Source organism: Suncus etruscus, chromosome 2 (assembly GCF_024139225.1).
Source record: "Suncus etruscus isolate mSunEtr1 chromosome 2, mSunEtr1.pri.cur, whole genome shotgun sequence".
NCBI classification, from domain to species: domain Eukaryota; kingdom Metazoa; phylum Chordata; class Mammalia; order Eulipotyphla; family Soricidae; genus Suncus; species Suncus etruscus.
Window position 1 is genome coordinate 128,030,988 of NC_064849.1, and position 13,827 is coordinate 128,044,814.

General features: G+C 40.5%; 1 protein-coding gene across 1 annotated transcript in view; it reads left to right on the forward strand.

The window, feature by feature from the left end:
* The window catches only part of BDP1 (B double prime 1, subunit of RNA polymerase III transcription initiation factor IIIB), a 100,798-nt gene that overhangs the window by 27,312 nt on the left and 59,659 nt on the right, over nt 1-13,827 (forward strand). Inside the window, 5 exon segments of the mRNA XM_049769072.1 lie at nt 1,815-2,093; nt 7,463-7,604; nt 8,777-8,935; nt 11,267-11,426; nt 12,933-13,024. Coding sequence (XP_049625029.1) covers nt 1,815-2,093; nt 7,463-7,604; nt 8,777-8,935; nt 11,267-11,426; nt 12,933-13,024 — 832 coding nt within the window.

Consider the following 13,827-nt stretch of genomic DNA (forward strand, 5'->3'; position numbering starts at 1 on the left):
TAGTACCTGGCCAACCTGAGTTCCATCCCCAGCTTCCCAGATAGTCCCCTCCAGTTTTCCAGAAGTGATTTTTTTTTTTTTTTTTTGGCCACACCCGGTGGCTCTCAGGGTTTACTCCTGACTCTGCTCAGAAATTGCTCCTAGTTTGGGGGACCATATAGAATACTAGGGATCAAACTTGAGCTCATCCTGGGTCAGCCATATACAAGGCAAATGCCCTACCACTGTGCTACCATGCCAGCTCACCAGTAGTGATTTCTGAGGGCAGAGCAAGGAGTAATCCTTGAGTGCTGCTGGGTATAGCCCCCAAACAAAAAAAGAAAGCCTACATTAATCTCACAGCACTACATCTGGTCTCCTGTGCACTGCAGTAAACTGGGAGTCATCCCTGCACATTGTCAGGTGTAGCCTACAAACTACAAGCAAATCACACCATAAAACCAAAATGGGAATACATCAAAATAGGAACTTCTGCACTGCCAAAGAAATGGTAATAGAATTAAAGACACCCCACTATTATAAAATAATTCACAACTGACAGGACTAGTGTATGTATCAGATTATAATGTTATGAAATAATTATAATTGTATTTACAAAATTTAATACCAACAAAGAACTCCATTAAGAAATGGAGAGAGAGGTCAGAACAATAGTACAGTGTGTAAAAGAGGCTTGCTTGTCTTGCAGGCTACTGACTCGGGTTCAGTGCCCAGCATCCCATGTAGTTCACTATGCACTGCTAGGAGTAATTTCTGAGTTCAAAGCCAGGAGTAACCCTTGATCATCATCATCAAAGATGCTCAAATGAGGGGCCGGAGAGATAGCATGAAGGTAAGGCGTTTGCCTTTCATGCAGAAGGTCATCGGTTCAAATCCCGGCGTCCCATATGGTCCCCCGTGCCCAACTGTTCAGGAGCAATTTCTGAGCATGAAGCCAGGAGTAACCCCTGAGCACTGCCGGGTGTGACCCAAAAACCAAAAAAAAAAAAAAAAAAAAGATGCTCAAATGAGATAAAACAAAACTAAAATGGACGCTTACAAGCATAGCCTTGAATGATTCTTTTGTTTGTTTGTTTTTGGGCCACACCTGGTGACCTTCATGGGTTATACTCCTGGCTGTGCGCTCAGAAATCGCTCCCGGTTTGGGAGACCATATGGGAAGCCACCGGGGGTAGAACCCAGGTCCATCTGGGTCCACTGCGTGCAAGGCAAGCGCCTACTACTGTGCTATTGCTCTGGCCCCTCTGAATGATTCTTGAGTATAACCAGGAGTAATCCTTGAGCCATAGAACTTTTCTCTTCCCTTTCACCCTCTTTTCTCACTCTTCACCCAGCAGTGCTAAAGGCTTACTCCATCTTTGCTTGAGGATTACCCTAAGTGGATCTTATATAGATCTTATATGTTGATGGAGATTTCATCAGGGTGACTCACATTCATTTTTCACCGTACCTCCTCTACTGTCTAGTCTCTATAATTTATTTAGTCATTCTGTATCATACACTTAAGGTTGTTGATTTTTTGCACAGATTTCTGAAAATATTTATCTTTTTTTTTTTGGTCACACCTGGCCACACTCAAGGATTCTCCTGGCTCTATGCTTAGAAATTGCTCCTGGCAGGCTTGGTGTGTGTGTGAGGGGGGGATACCGACCATATGGGATGCGGGGATTCGAACCACTGTCCTTCTGCATTCAAGGCAAATGCCCTACCTCCATGCTATCTCTCCAGCCCCAAATATTTATCTTTTATCCTCTAAGATTTTTTTTCTGTAGGTCATTATCCTAAGTCTATAACTATATATTTTGTATTTCCAGTGAAGAAAGTTGCCGTTGAAGGGATAAGCGATGAACTTGATGAATCTGTAGGCACTAAAGTTTCAGACACAGAAGGATCTCAAAAAGATGCTCAGATAGTTGAAGAACAGTCTTCAGCTTCATCAGAGCAGGATTCAGGACAGGTTACATCAGAATCAGACCTAAGTCAAGACAAAAAGAGGAAGAAGAATCAAAATGAAATTGGCAAACAGGCTGCCACAAATCTTTCAGAAAATGCCACTGTTCAGCCAGAGCCCTCTGAAGGAGAGAAACACAATGGTAAGTTTCTTCCATGTTGTAAGAAGACTTTGTTACTTGACAAGACGTAAATGTGTGTGACTTCAATGCTTATCTTATGACAGTGATCCTTAGCATACTTATTCATTGCTTTTTTCCCCCTGTTTGTTGGTTTTATATTCTTGGTACTGAATGAAACCATATAGATTAAATTGATTATTAAGTTTGGTTTTGAGGTTACTTCTGGTAGTGCTAGGACTAATTATTGTCTGTACTCAGGGAACTGGGCAGTGCTGGGCTATTAATCTGGGGTTCCTATAAAACAGCATTTTCAACCACTGTGCTGTGGCACACTAGTGCGTTGTGAGATATTGTCTGGTGTGCCATGGGAAAAATTCCAATTTCATCTGTAACATGCAACTTCGGCTCACAAATAGACCAATCGTTAGATTATCTCATAACTAATTATAAAATAATTTCTTTGTGTTTATTTGATTTCTATTTAAGATATTTCTATTTAAGATATTTCTTGACTATACTAATTGACTATATATATAGTCAATATAGGCACAGTTAATTTTTTTTAACATTTTCTTTTTCTTTTTTTTTTTTTTTTTTTTTTCATTTTTGGGTCACACCCGGCAGCGCTCAGGGCTTACTCCTGGCTCTACACTCAGAAATTGCCTCTGGCAGGCAAGAAGGACCATATGGGATGCCGGGATTTGAACCACTGTCCTCCTGCATGGAAAAAACGCCTTACCTCCATGCTATCTTGCTGGCCTCTTTTTAACATTTTGTAATGGTGGTGTGCCTCGTGATTTTTTTTTTGGGTTTTTGGGCCATACCCGGTGATGCTCAGGGGTTACTCCTGGCTGTCTGCTCAGAAATAGCTCCTGGCAGGCATGGGGGACCATATGGGACACCGGGATTCAAACCAACCACCTTTGGTCCTGGCTCGGCTGCTTGCAAGGCAAATGCCGCTGTGCTATCTCTCCGGGCCTGTGATTTTTTTTTTAAATGAAAAAAGTGTGCCTTTACACAAAAAGATTGAAAAACACTGCTATAGAAAACAAATACATGTGCTGTCTTCCAACCTGTTGAGCCAACTTAATTTTAATAATTATTAAATACTCAACATGTTATTTAATAAATATTTGAATATTCAATATATCATTAATAATCATTTTAATAATTTTAATTTAAAAAGCTTTATCGGTAAAGGTTTATAATTTTAATTTTGTGCTTTTTTGTGAGGGGGGTTATGGGTCACACCTGGCAGGGCTCAGGGGTTACTTCTGTCTCTATGCTCAGAAATTGCTCCTGGCAGACTCGGGTGACCATATGGGATGCTGGGATTTGAACCACCATTCTTCTGCATGCAAGGCAAACACCCTACCTCCATGCTATCTCTCTGGCCCCTCTAATTTTAATTTAACTTTAATTTTAGTTTTAAAGATAAAACAGTTTTTTGTTGGACAAAAAGTACTTCCATAGTTAAATGAGAAGAGTTTTCTTTGGAGGTAGACTCTAAACTTAATATATTCTATGTATTTCCCTTAGCCATGATTAGAACTTAACATGTTTAATATATAATTAAATGTATATTGATTGTGGGACCAGAGCAATAAATAGTACAGAGGGTAGAGTGCTTGCTTTGCATATGGCCAATCCAAGTTGCTCCTTGGCATCCCATATGGTCTTCGAGCACTGCCAGGTATAATTTTTGAGTGCAGAGCCAGGATTAATCCTGGGTATCTTTGGTGTGGCCCTAAACAAATCAAGCCAAACAAAAAAATTGTACAGTACTTGTATCTGTTATAAAATCACAGGCTTTCATTCTATTTCTCTATACCACCTTATGTCTTTTTTTTTGTTTTGGGGGCTATATTTATTATTATGTTCATAGTAAATCTATAAACTTAACTGGGTTAAGTAGTTTAGGCATAAAAATATTTTTGTGTGATCAAATTATAATTAACTAAATTGGTTCAAGATATAGCTCAATGAGTTGGAGTTTTTAATGTAGGACTGGGTTCATCCCTGATAGCACAGGACCCCCTCTGAGCACTTCCTGGAGTGATCCCCATGCACTGAGCCAAGAGTAGCCTCTGAGTAGCAGTAAATATGACTCGAAAAACCAACAAGACATTGTATATAAATAGAAAACACAAAACTGAGTAGCTTAACAAAATATTAAGAACAAACTGAACAAGAAAACTGAGTGATCAGAGAGAAAATACAGTGGGCTTGCCTTGTACAAGTTTGATCCCCGGCACCCCTTGTAGTCCTCTGAGCACTGCCAGGAGTGATCCCTGAACACTGCTGGGTGTGGGGTCCCCCCCAAAAAAAGGGGGAAAAAGGAAAGTAAGAAGAGAGAAAGGAGGGGGAAGGAAGGACATAGAGAAGCAAAGGAGAGGAGGGAGGAAGGGAAGGAAGGAATATGATTAGTTTTTTGTTAAAGAATTGGGCTTTACGGGGGCTGGAGAGTGGCACAGTGGTAGGGCATTTGCCTTGCAAGTGGCCAACCCATAACGAATGGAGGTTCGAATCCCAGCATCCCACATGGTCCCCTGAGCCTGCCAGCGGCAATTTCTGAGCACAGAGCCAAGAGTAACACCTGTTGCCAGATGTGACCCCCCCCCCAAAAACAAAAGAATTGGGCTTTGTGAACTTGGGGATGAGACAGTGGTACAGACTACCTGATTTGCAAGCATGAGATGGATTTCCTGGTGGTACTGATATGGGCCTTAGCACAAGTGTGCCATATCTGGTTCAGCATAATAAAATGTGCATGAGCACCACAGCTAAAGTGTGTGACCCCTATGAACACAGCATGTCAATTCTGTGACACTGTCACCATAAAAAAATGTCGAGAGTCGGGAAAGGAAGGAGAAAAGCTTAAAGATTAAATTTAAAAACATGTTTAGAAGGTAAAAAGAATTGGATCTGGGGCTGGAGAGATAGTATGGAGGTAGGGCATTTGCCTTGCATGCAGAAGGACAGTGGTTCGAATCCTGGCATCTCATGGTCCCCCGAGCCTGCCAGGAGCGATTTCTGAGCGTAGAGGTAGGAGTAACCTGAGTCCTGCTGGGTGTGACCCAAAAACCAAAAAAAAAAAAAAAAAAAGAATTGAACTTTTGAGATTAAGTAAACTTTGGTTTAAGAGTTCAGCTCTGGGCCGGAGAGATAGCATGGAGGTAAGGTATTTGCCTTGCATGCAGAAGGATGGTGGTTTGACCCCGCATTTCATATGGCAGGGGTGGCAAACAAGTTCGACACAAAGAGCCAAATTTTTAAACTGTGAGAGTCAGAGCCACACCACGCAGTGACCTGCCCAAACAGACAAACACTCACACAAAAGCATATCATTTTAAAACTAATCTATTAAACACATATATCATTTTGCCATTTTGAGTGAGGGTCAAAATCCTGCAGTGATGGTGAGGGTGTGCTGCGTCCTCCACATGAAGAACTAACGGCAAGATGGGACCCAACATGTGACTCACGGGTCCCCCCTCCCCCCTCCCCGCGCACTGGCCCGTGCAGTTGTTTCCGAGGGACGGGAGATGGGAGGACGCAGCCTGGGGTATGGCAGAGGACTACGCGCTCGGTGGAGATCTCTCCTCAGAGGTCCCTCCTCAGAAGCAGCAGAACAAAATCCAAACTTGGCAAAGAGCCACAGGATACCAAATGATGATAAGAGGCAAAGAGCCGCATTCGTCTTGGTCGAGAGTCGCATGCAGCTTGAGAGCTGCTTGTGCCCCACCCCTGCCACATGGTTTACTGAGCCTGCCAGGAGAGATTTCTGAGCATAGAGCCAGGAGTAATCCCTGAGCGCTGCCAGGTGTGACCCAGAAACCAAAAAAATAAAATGTGTCGAGTTAAATATAATTTTTAGTCGGGCGTGGTAGCGTGCCTGTAGTCCCAGCTACTCAGGAGGCTGAGGCCAGAGGATCGCTTGAGTCCAGGAGTTCTGGGCTGCAGTGCGCTATGCCTATTGGGTGTCTGCACTAAGTTCGGCATCAGTATGGTGACCCTCCGGGAGCGGGGGACCACCAGATTGCCTAAGGAGGGGCGAACGGGCCCAGACTGGAAACGGAGCAGGTCAAAGTTCCCATGCTGATCAGTAGTGGGATCATGCCTGTGAATAGCCAGCCACAGCACTTCAGCCTGGGCAACATAGAGAGACCCCTGTCGCTTAAAAAAAAAAAAAAAAGACTTCAGCTCTTTTATTTGCTAAAGTATGACATTACCTTTGAGCATGCCATTTAAGATCATTAGGACCAGTAAGTACCATTTTGAGGTTTTTTGTTTTGTTTTTGTTTTTGGGTCACACCCATCGGTGCTCAGAAATTACTTCTGGCTCTGTGTTCTGAAATTGCTCCTGGCCAGCACAGGGGATCATATGGGATGCGGGATTCGAGCCACAATCTGTTCTGGATTGGCAGCATGCAAGTAAAATGCCCTACTGCTGTACTATCTCTGGCCCCATACTTTTGGTTTTCTTAAATAAGCTTAAATAGCTAGTCAGTTTAACTTACTTACATTTTAAGCAAAATAGGGAAGATACTTCAAACTTTTTTTTTTTTTTTTTTTTTTTGAGTAAAAAACAGGTTTTATGTGGAGATATTGAGGAAGGGAGGGATATGATCAGAAAGAGAGAGTAGTGTCCAAAGGCCTTCAAAGAGAGTATGAGGACTTCTCCAAAGGTAGAGAGACTATACATACACTGTAGAAACGTAGGCAAGTCCACATCTCAAGAGGTAAAGTATGGCAACATATACTTGAGCACCATATACACAGCAAACACATGTGCAGATACTTCGAACTTTGGATCCTCAAAACACAAATATTTTGTAAACTGATACAAATGTTTTAAAATGCATTTGGACTGAACTGCTAGCACAGTGAATAGGGTGCTTGCCTTGTACATGGTCTAACTGGATTTGATCACCAGCATCTCAGATGGTCCCTCAAGCACCACTGGAAGTGCAAAACCAGGAGTAACTGGTTTTACTCAGCATCATTGGGGGGCCCCAAATTAAAAAAAAAAAAAGTTGTATTTTCTTTTCTTTTCTTTATTTTTTTTTTGGGTCACGCCCGGCAGCGCTCAGGGGTTACTCCTGGCTCTTTGTTCAGAAATCGCCCCTGGCAGACACGGGGGACCATATGGGATGCCAGGATTTGAACCACTGACCTTCTGCATGAAAGGCAAACACCCTACCTATCTCTCCGGCCCCAAATTGTGTTTTCTTAATGCTCTAAAAATAAATTTTATACTTTACATAATAGTAATTAACATATTGAATACGTTATATTTTGTAGGAAAAAACCACAATATATAAATTCTTTTGTGCTTAAAAATGTTTTTTGTTATTAATGTTGAGATTAACGACATTTTGTGTTCATAGATAATTGCCAGTCTTTAAGGCCTGAGATAAACGAAGATGAAGGCAATAAGGAACAGATGTCTTTCTGCATTCAGAACTCAGATGATGTCAGTTTCTCTAGTGAAAAAGTTGAGCAAAGAACTGATTCTATTCTTTTATCAAGGTATTACTTCTATTTTTTTAAACTGTTTATCTCTATAGATTTCTTTTTCTTTTTTTTTTTTTTGGTTTTTGGGCCACACCCAGTAACGCTCAGGGGTTACTCCTGGCTATGTGCTCAGAAGTTGCTCCTGGCTTGGGGGACCATATGGGACACCGGGGGATCGAACCGCGGTCCGTCCAAGGCTAGCGCAGGCAAGGCAGGCACCTTACCTTTAGCGCCACCGCCCGGCCCATCTCTATAGATTTCTAAGTTTGAAATCTCCAAACTATATTTGTGAATTTGCCTATTTTCGATTCTATTTGTATTTGTTAGGTTCTCTTTGAATACTACTGTATTAGTGAGAACACAACACACTTGTTGAAACATGCCTTCCTTGTTCATTTAACTTAAGATCAACCCAGTAGTATTTATTCTCGATATGTACAAATCAGATGTGGCTATAAAATCAAAGTAAGCCCTATTTTATTTTATGACTTTATTGAGCATTTTACCAAACATATTTGTGATTTCTCATATCTCTATTATAAAATTTATAACACTGAAAAAATCCTAGAAAAGCCAGAAGATACTGAGAAGATAGGCAATGTGGTATATCATGTGTATCGTTCCGAGTTTGACACCTAACACTGTATACCCCCAGAATTGCCAGGTATTGTCCCAGACTCCCAAAGCACTGCTGAAGGTGCCCCTATATATATATTTTTTTTTTTGGGTTTTTGGGCCACACCCGGTAATGCTCAGGGGTTACTCCTGGCTATGTGCTCAGAAGTTGCTCCCGGCTTGGGGGACCATATGGGACACCGGGGGATCGAACCTCGGTCCGTCCAAGGCTAGCGCAGGCAAGGCAGGCACCTTACCTTCAGCGCCACCGCCCGGCCCCTGCCCCTATATTCTTAAAGATAAAAATAAAATCTGCAGTTTTGATTATTTCATAATATGAATGATTATCTTCTAAAATGTTGATTTTGTGTATTTGTTGTTACCATCTTGTTGGAGGGCTGCAGTCTTGGTTGTAGGAGGAGTCTGAGGGCCATAATGAGGTGGGAGTGAGACCATATAATGGTATATGAAAGCATACTGAGAGTGGTTCTACAAGGCCACTCAAGGCCACTCAATGGTGGAGATCAAACCCATGGCTTAATTCTGTCCTGCTGATGTGGCCTCTTCCTCAGTTGTCAGCAAGATTCCACACCAGTTGGAGGTGAGACCTTGGAAGCAAGGGTTTCAGATACCCTGTCTTCAGAAGTTGCAGTTGGAGCTTTGTGTGATGTTAATATTGTAGAGGGTGGTTCTACAGAAGAAAGAACTGTTGCTGTAGAAAGTAAAACTCTGTAAGTATTTTAATGGGATGACATATTTATTTAATAATTTCTTATACTTCATAAAATGATTGTACAACTCTTTTAGAAATTAGAAAAGGGATTGTCAGCAGTATAATAGTATAAATTTTTTGAGGGGGATAGTGCTCAAGGGTTACTCCTGGCCCTGCACTCAAGAATTATTCCTGGTAGTGCTCCAGGGACCTTATGGGATGCCAGGGATTGAACCTGGGCCAGCCACATGCAAAGCAAACGCCTTGCCCACTGTGCTAGCTAACCAGCCCCATAATGTAAATTCTAACATTATTATTATTATTTATTAAGTAATTTATTTATTTTGGTTTTTGGGCCACAACCGGTGATGCTCAGGGATTACTCCTGGCTATGTGCTCAGAAATTGCTGCTGGCCTGCAGGACCGTATGGGACGCTGGGGGATCGAACTGCCGTCTGTCCTAGGCTAGCTCAGGCAAGGCAGACAGATGCCTTATTGCTTGCACCACTGCTCCGCCCCAATTATTTTTTTTGGTTTTTGGGTCACACCCGGCAGTACTCAGAGGTTACTCCTGGCTCTACACTCAGAAATTGCTCCCAGGAAGCTCAGGGGACCATATGGGATGCTGGAATTTGAACTATCGTCCTTCTGCTTGCAAGACAAATGCCCTACCTCCATGCCATCTCTCTGGCCCCGCCAGCCCCAATTCTTACATTATTAATCAGGACTGTGATAGCAAGGTTTTTTAATTTCAGATTTCATGATATATCTGATACATAATAATTATTACCTTTTAATAAAAAAGGGAGTAACATGATGAACTTTTAAATTATTTATATTTTTATGTTACTCTTGGCTAATATTTGGGGTCCATTCTTGGTGCTACTGTGAATCTATGGCTCTCATGCAGAATATATGTGTTCTAGCACTCTGAACTATGCATTGTTATTTAAGTCTAAGATATTTGCTTGTACTTTAACATCATTTGAGTTATTTTTCATCCCTATTATTATCATAGTAGTAGATTTGATTTTTGTGACTTTAAAGGGATGATTGTATTTTTACTATGTACATACTTGTTAATCTCTTTACGTAAAAAGAATAAAAATACTAGGGGAAAGTCACTTTGAAGAAATATATTAAAATATTTGATTTTTGTTTCCCGTATAAACTCCTTATATAGTCTTGACGGGTATTGATTTTATGAATTCTTACTTTGAGTAAGTCATACAATAGGGAAATCACTTTTCCAGAGTGATAGAATAGCAGGTAAGTATAAAATAAAATCCCTGGTTTGCGAGTAAGCCCTGAGCACTGTCAGGTGTGGTCTCAAAACAAAAAGAAAACCATATATTTTGCCTCCTGGCTCTGCATTATTTTCTGAGCACCACCAGCAATGATTTCTGAGTTCTAAACGAGAAACAGCTATTGAGCACCCCAGAAGAAAAATGGATAATTTTTATTTCATCATACACTATTTTTGATTTTTTTTTTGTTGTTGTTTTTGGGTCATACCTGATTGTGCTTAGTAGTTACTTCTGTTTCTAAGCTCAGGAATCTCTCCTGTTGGGACATGGGAGACTATATAAAATGTCAGGGATGAAACTCTGGTCGGCGACGTGCAAGGCAAACGCCCTACCTGCTGTACTAATGCTCTGTTACCTGTATTGCATGTCATACCATGAGTATTTTAGAGTCTTCCCATTTTCTATTGTGGTATATTTGTCAATATTCCAGTATAATTTTTGATTAATTATTGGTGTTTAAGGGTATCTAATTTAGTATTTATCTTGGGTTTTGGGCCACAGCTGGCAGTGCTCAGAGCTTACTTCTGGCTCTAAAGGATCAGTCCAAGAGGACTTTGGTGACCATACAGGGTGACATCAAATTTAGGCCAGTTGTGAGCAAGGCATCCAGTACCGGGGCTTGAGTCCTACCTAGATTAGGATGTTTTAAACATCTTACTGAACAAGCCAGTTATCTCTTCACTAATCTTTTTCAATTTTCCTTGCTGTTGTAAGTTTAAATGTATTCTTAACTAGCTCTGAATAAATTTCCTTGTATATTTTTTTGTGGTGTCAGTTCATGAATAGGTTTTTAAAATATTTGGGCTGAAGCAATAGTACAGTGGTTAGACACTTGCCTAGCATGCAGATGACTTCGGTTCGATTCTTGGCATTCCTTCCATATGGCACCTCTGTACACTGACAAGTGTGAATCCTGAGATCAGAGAAAGGTATAACCCCATAGCACTCCTGGGGGATGCCCAAAAACAAAACAAAACAACAAAAACTTTTATTTTCATATGAAAAATACCTGTATTTTAAAATAATGTTAAATTTTTTTTAAGGGAAGCTGATCAAGTAGAAAATGTTATACCCAAGGTAAGAGGACGACTCCAGAGACCTAAACCCAATTTATCAAGGGCAGTTGGGAAGAAACCTGTTTTTACACAAGGTAAAACAGTTGCAGAGAGCAAGAGTTTACATCTAGAAACTTCAGTTGAAAAGGTATGGAATAAGAGAATTTATGGAAACTTGTATTATTTTTTCTAAGTAATTAGGAATTAAAATGTGTATGATGTATTTAAGTAACCCCTGAGGTGGCCCAAAAGCCAAAAACCAAAAAACAAAAACGCAGTTTCTTGAATGTGACTCTCTTTGCCCTGAGTCTAGTTCAAATTATACCTGAGAACAATAACCCCCAAAACCACAGTTATGGTCTTTCCCCAGAAAATAAAAGAAAGGGAAAATAATGGGTTCATATATACATTGAAACAATTATAATTTTTTGGGAACAATTGTAATTTTATTGCCTACATGCAACCAGCTTTTCAGCATATGTCCTTTAAGCTTTTCTTTTACAAAATTGAATAGTAGTTAGCAGTACTTAGTTTTTTGTTTTTTGTTTTTTGTTTTTTTTTTTGTTTTTTTTTGGGTCACACCCAGCAGTGCTCAGGGGCTACTCCTGGCTCTATGCTCAGAAATCGCCCTTGGCAGGCTCAGGGGATCATATGGGGTGCTGGGATTTGAACCACCGACCTTCTGATTGCAACGCAAACGCCCTATCTCCATGCTATCTCTCCGGCCCCAAACATGCATATTTCTAAGGTTTCTGATTCATACTGGCAAAAAATTTACTAGAAAGGCCATACCATTCTTTTTGTTTGCTTGTTTTTTGTTTTCTTGGGTCACACGCAGTGACACTCAGGAGTTGCTTCTGGCTCTGGGCACAGAAATCACTCCTGGCTGGCTCTGGGGACTATATGGGATGCTGGGAATTGAACCTAAGTCTGTACTGGGTCGACTGTGTGCAAGTAATGCCTTACCATTGTGTTATCTCTTCAGCCCCGACCATATCATTCATTCAAGCTTTATTAGTTTAGGTTCTGTAATGTTACTAATGGATTATGTGCACCTAATTCTTGTTTTTTTTGTTTTGTTTTGTTTTTTTGCTTTTTGTTTTTTGTGCCACACCCGTTTGATGCTCAGGGGTTATTCCTGGCTAAGCGCTCAGAAATTGCCCCTGGCTTGGGGGGACCATTTGGGATGGCCGGGGATCGAACCGAGGTCCTTCCTTGGCTAGCGCTTGCAAGGCAGACACCTTACCTCTAGCACCACCTCTCCGGCCCCGTGCACCTAATTCTTAATACCACTTCCCTCACCTATTTACGAATTTGTACACTGTCAGTAACTTACAATATTTTCACCAACATTTAGAATTAAGAGTCTTTTTTAACTAAAGATATAGAATTCTTTAAAATTTTGGGGCCATACCTGGCAGCAATCATGGGTTATTCCTGACTGTGTTTAGGAATCACTCATGGAGGGCTTTGGGGACCATATTGGATGCCAGGAGTTTCTGAACCATGGTTGGCTGCGTGCAAGGCAAGCACCCGCCCTGCTGTGCTTTATTCTGGCCCAAAATGCAGAACATTTATATTGTTTTAATATCATTTTACAGTGAAGTTTGAACTATTTCATATTAATAGATTAAATGTAATATTGAATTTGCAGACTAACGTGGAAAAGGATGAACTGAATACAGCTGACATTTCTCAAATGGGGAATACAGAGGAAGAGAACCCAGATGCTAATATTATATCTAAGTAAGTATTTAGGAGATAGAATAAAAATAGTAAACATTAAAAAAAAAAGTAATTCTTAAGAATAATTATAATTTTTGGGCCCGGAGAGATAGCACAGCGGCATTTGCCTTGCAAGCAGCCGATCCAGGACCAAAGGTGGTTGGTTCGAATCCTGGTGTCCCATATGGTCCCCCATGCGTGCCAGGAGCTATTTCTGAGCAGACAGCCAGGAGTAACCCCTGAGCACTGCCGGGTGTGGCTCAAACCCCCCCCCCAAAAAAAAAAACAAAAAAACAAAAACGAGAATAATTATAATTTTTTATTTGATAGTCTTCATTGTATTTTCAGCTGATATACAGTGTGTGTGTGTGTTTGTGTGTGTGTGTGTGACCAGAATTTGAATCCAGAGCCTCATATATGTGATGTATGTACTCTACTGGTGAGCAACATTTACATTTTTAAATTTTTATTTTATTTTTGTTTAAATATTTTTATTTTTTAATTTTTTTATTGTGAAAATTATTGAAACATTTAAATAATGCACTCAGTGATTCATGTTAATAAAAATGAATCATGGCCTGAAGCTATTGAGTTAGCAATTAGCTTTCTCTTCAACATACTAACAATATTTTAACAGAGGCTTGTTAGATTATTTAGTGGTTCAACTATTTCTGATAAATTTTACTTAAATATTTTTATTTTATTTAAATAAATTTACATTTATTAAAATAGGGATTTTTATTTATTCATTCATTTATTTATTTGGGATTTGGGCCATTCCTGGTGGCGCTCTGGGGTTACTCCTGGTTCTGAGCTCAAAAATC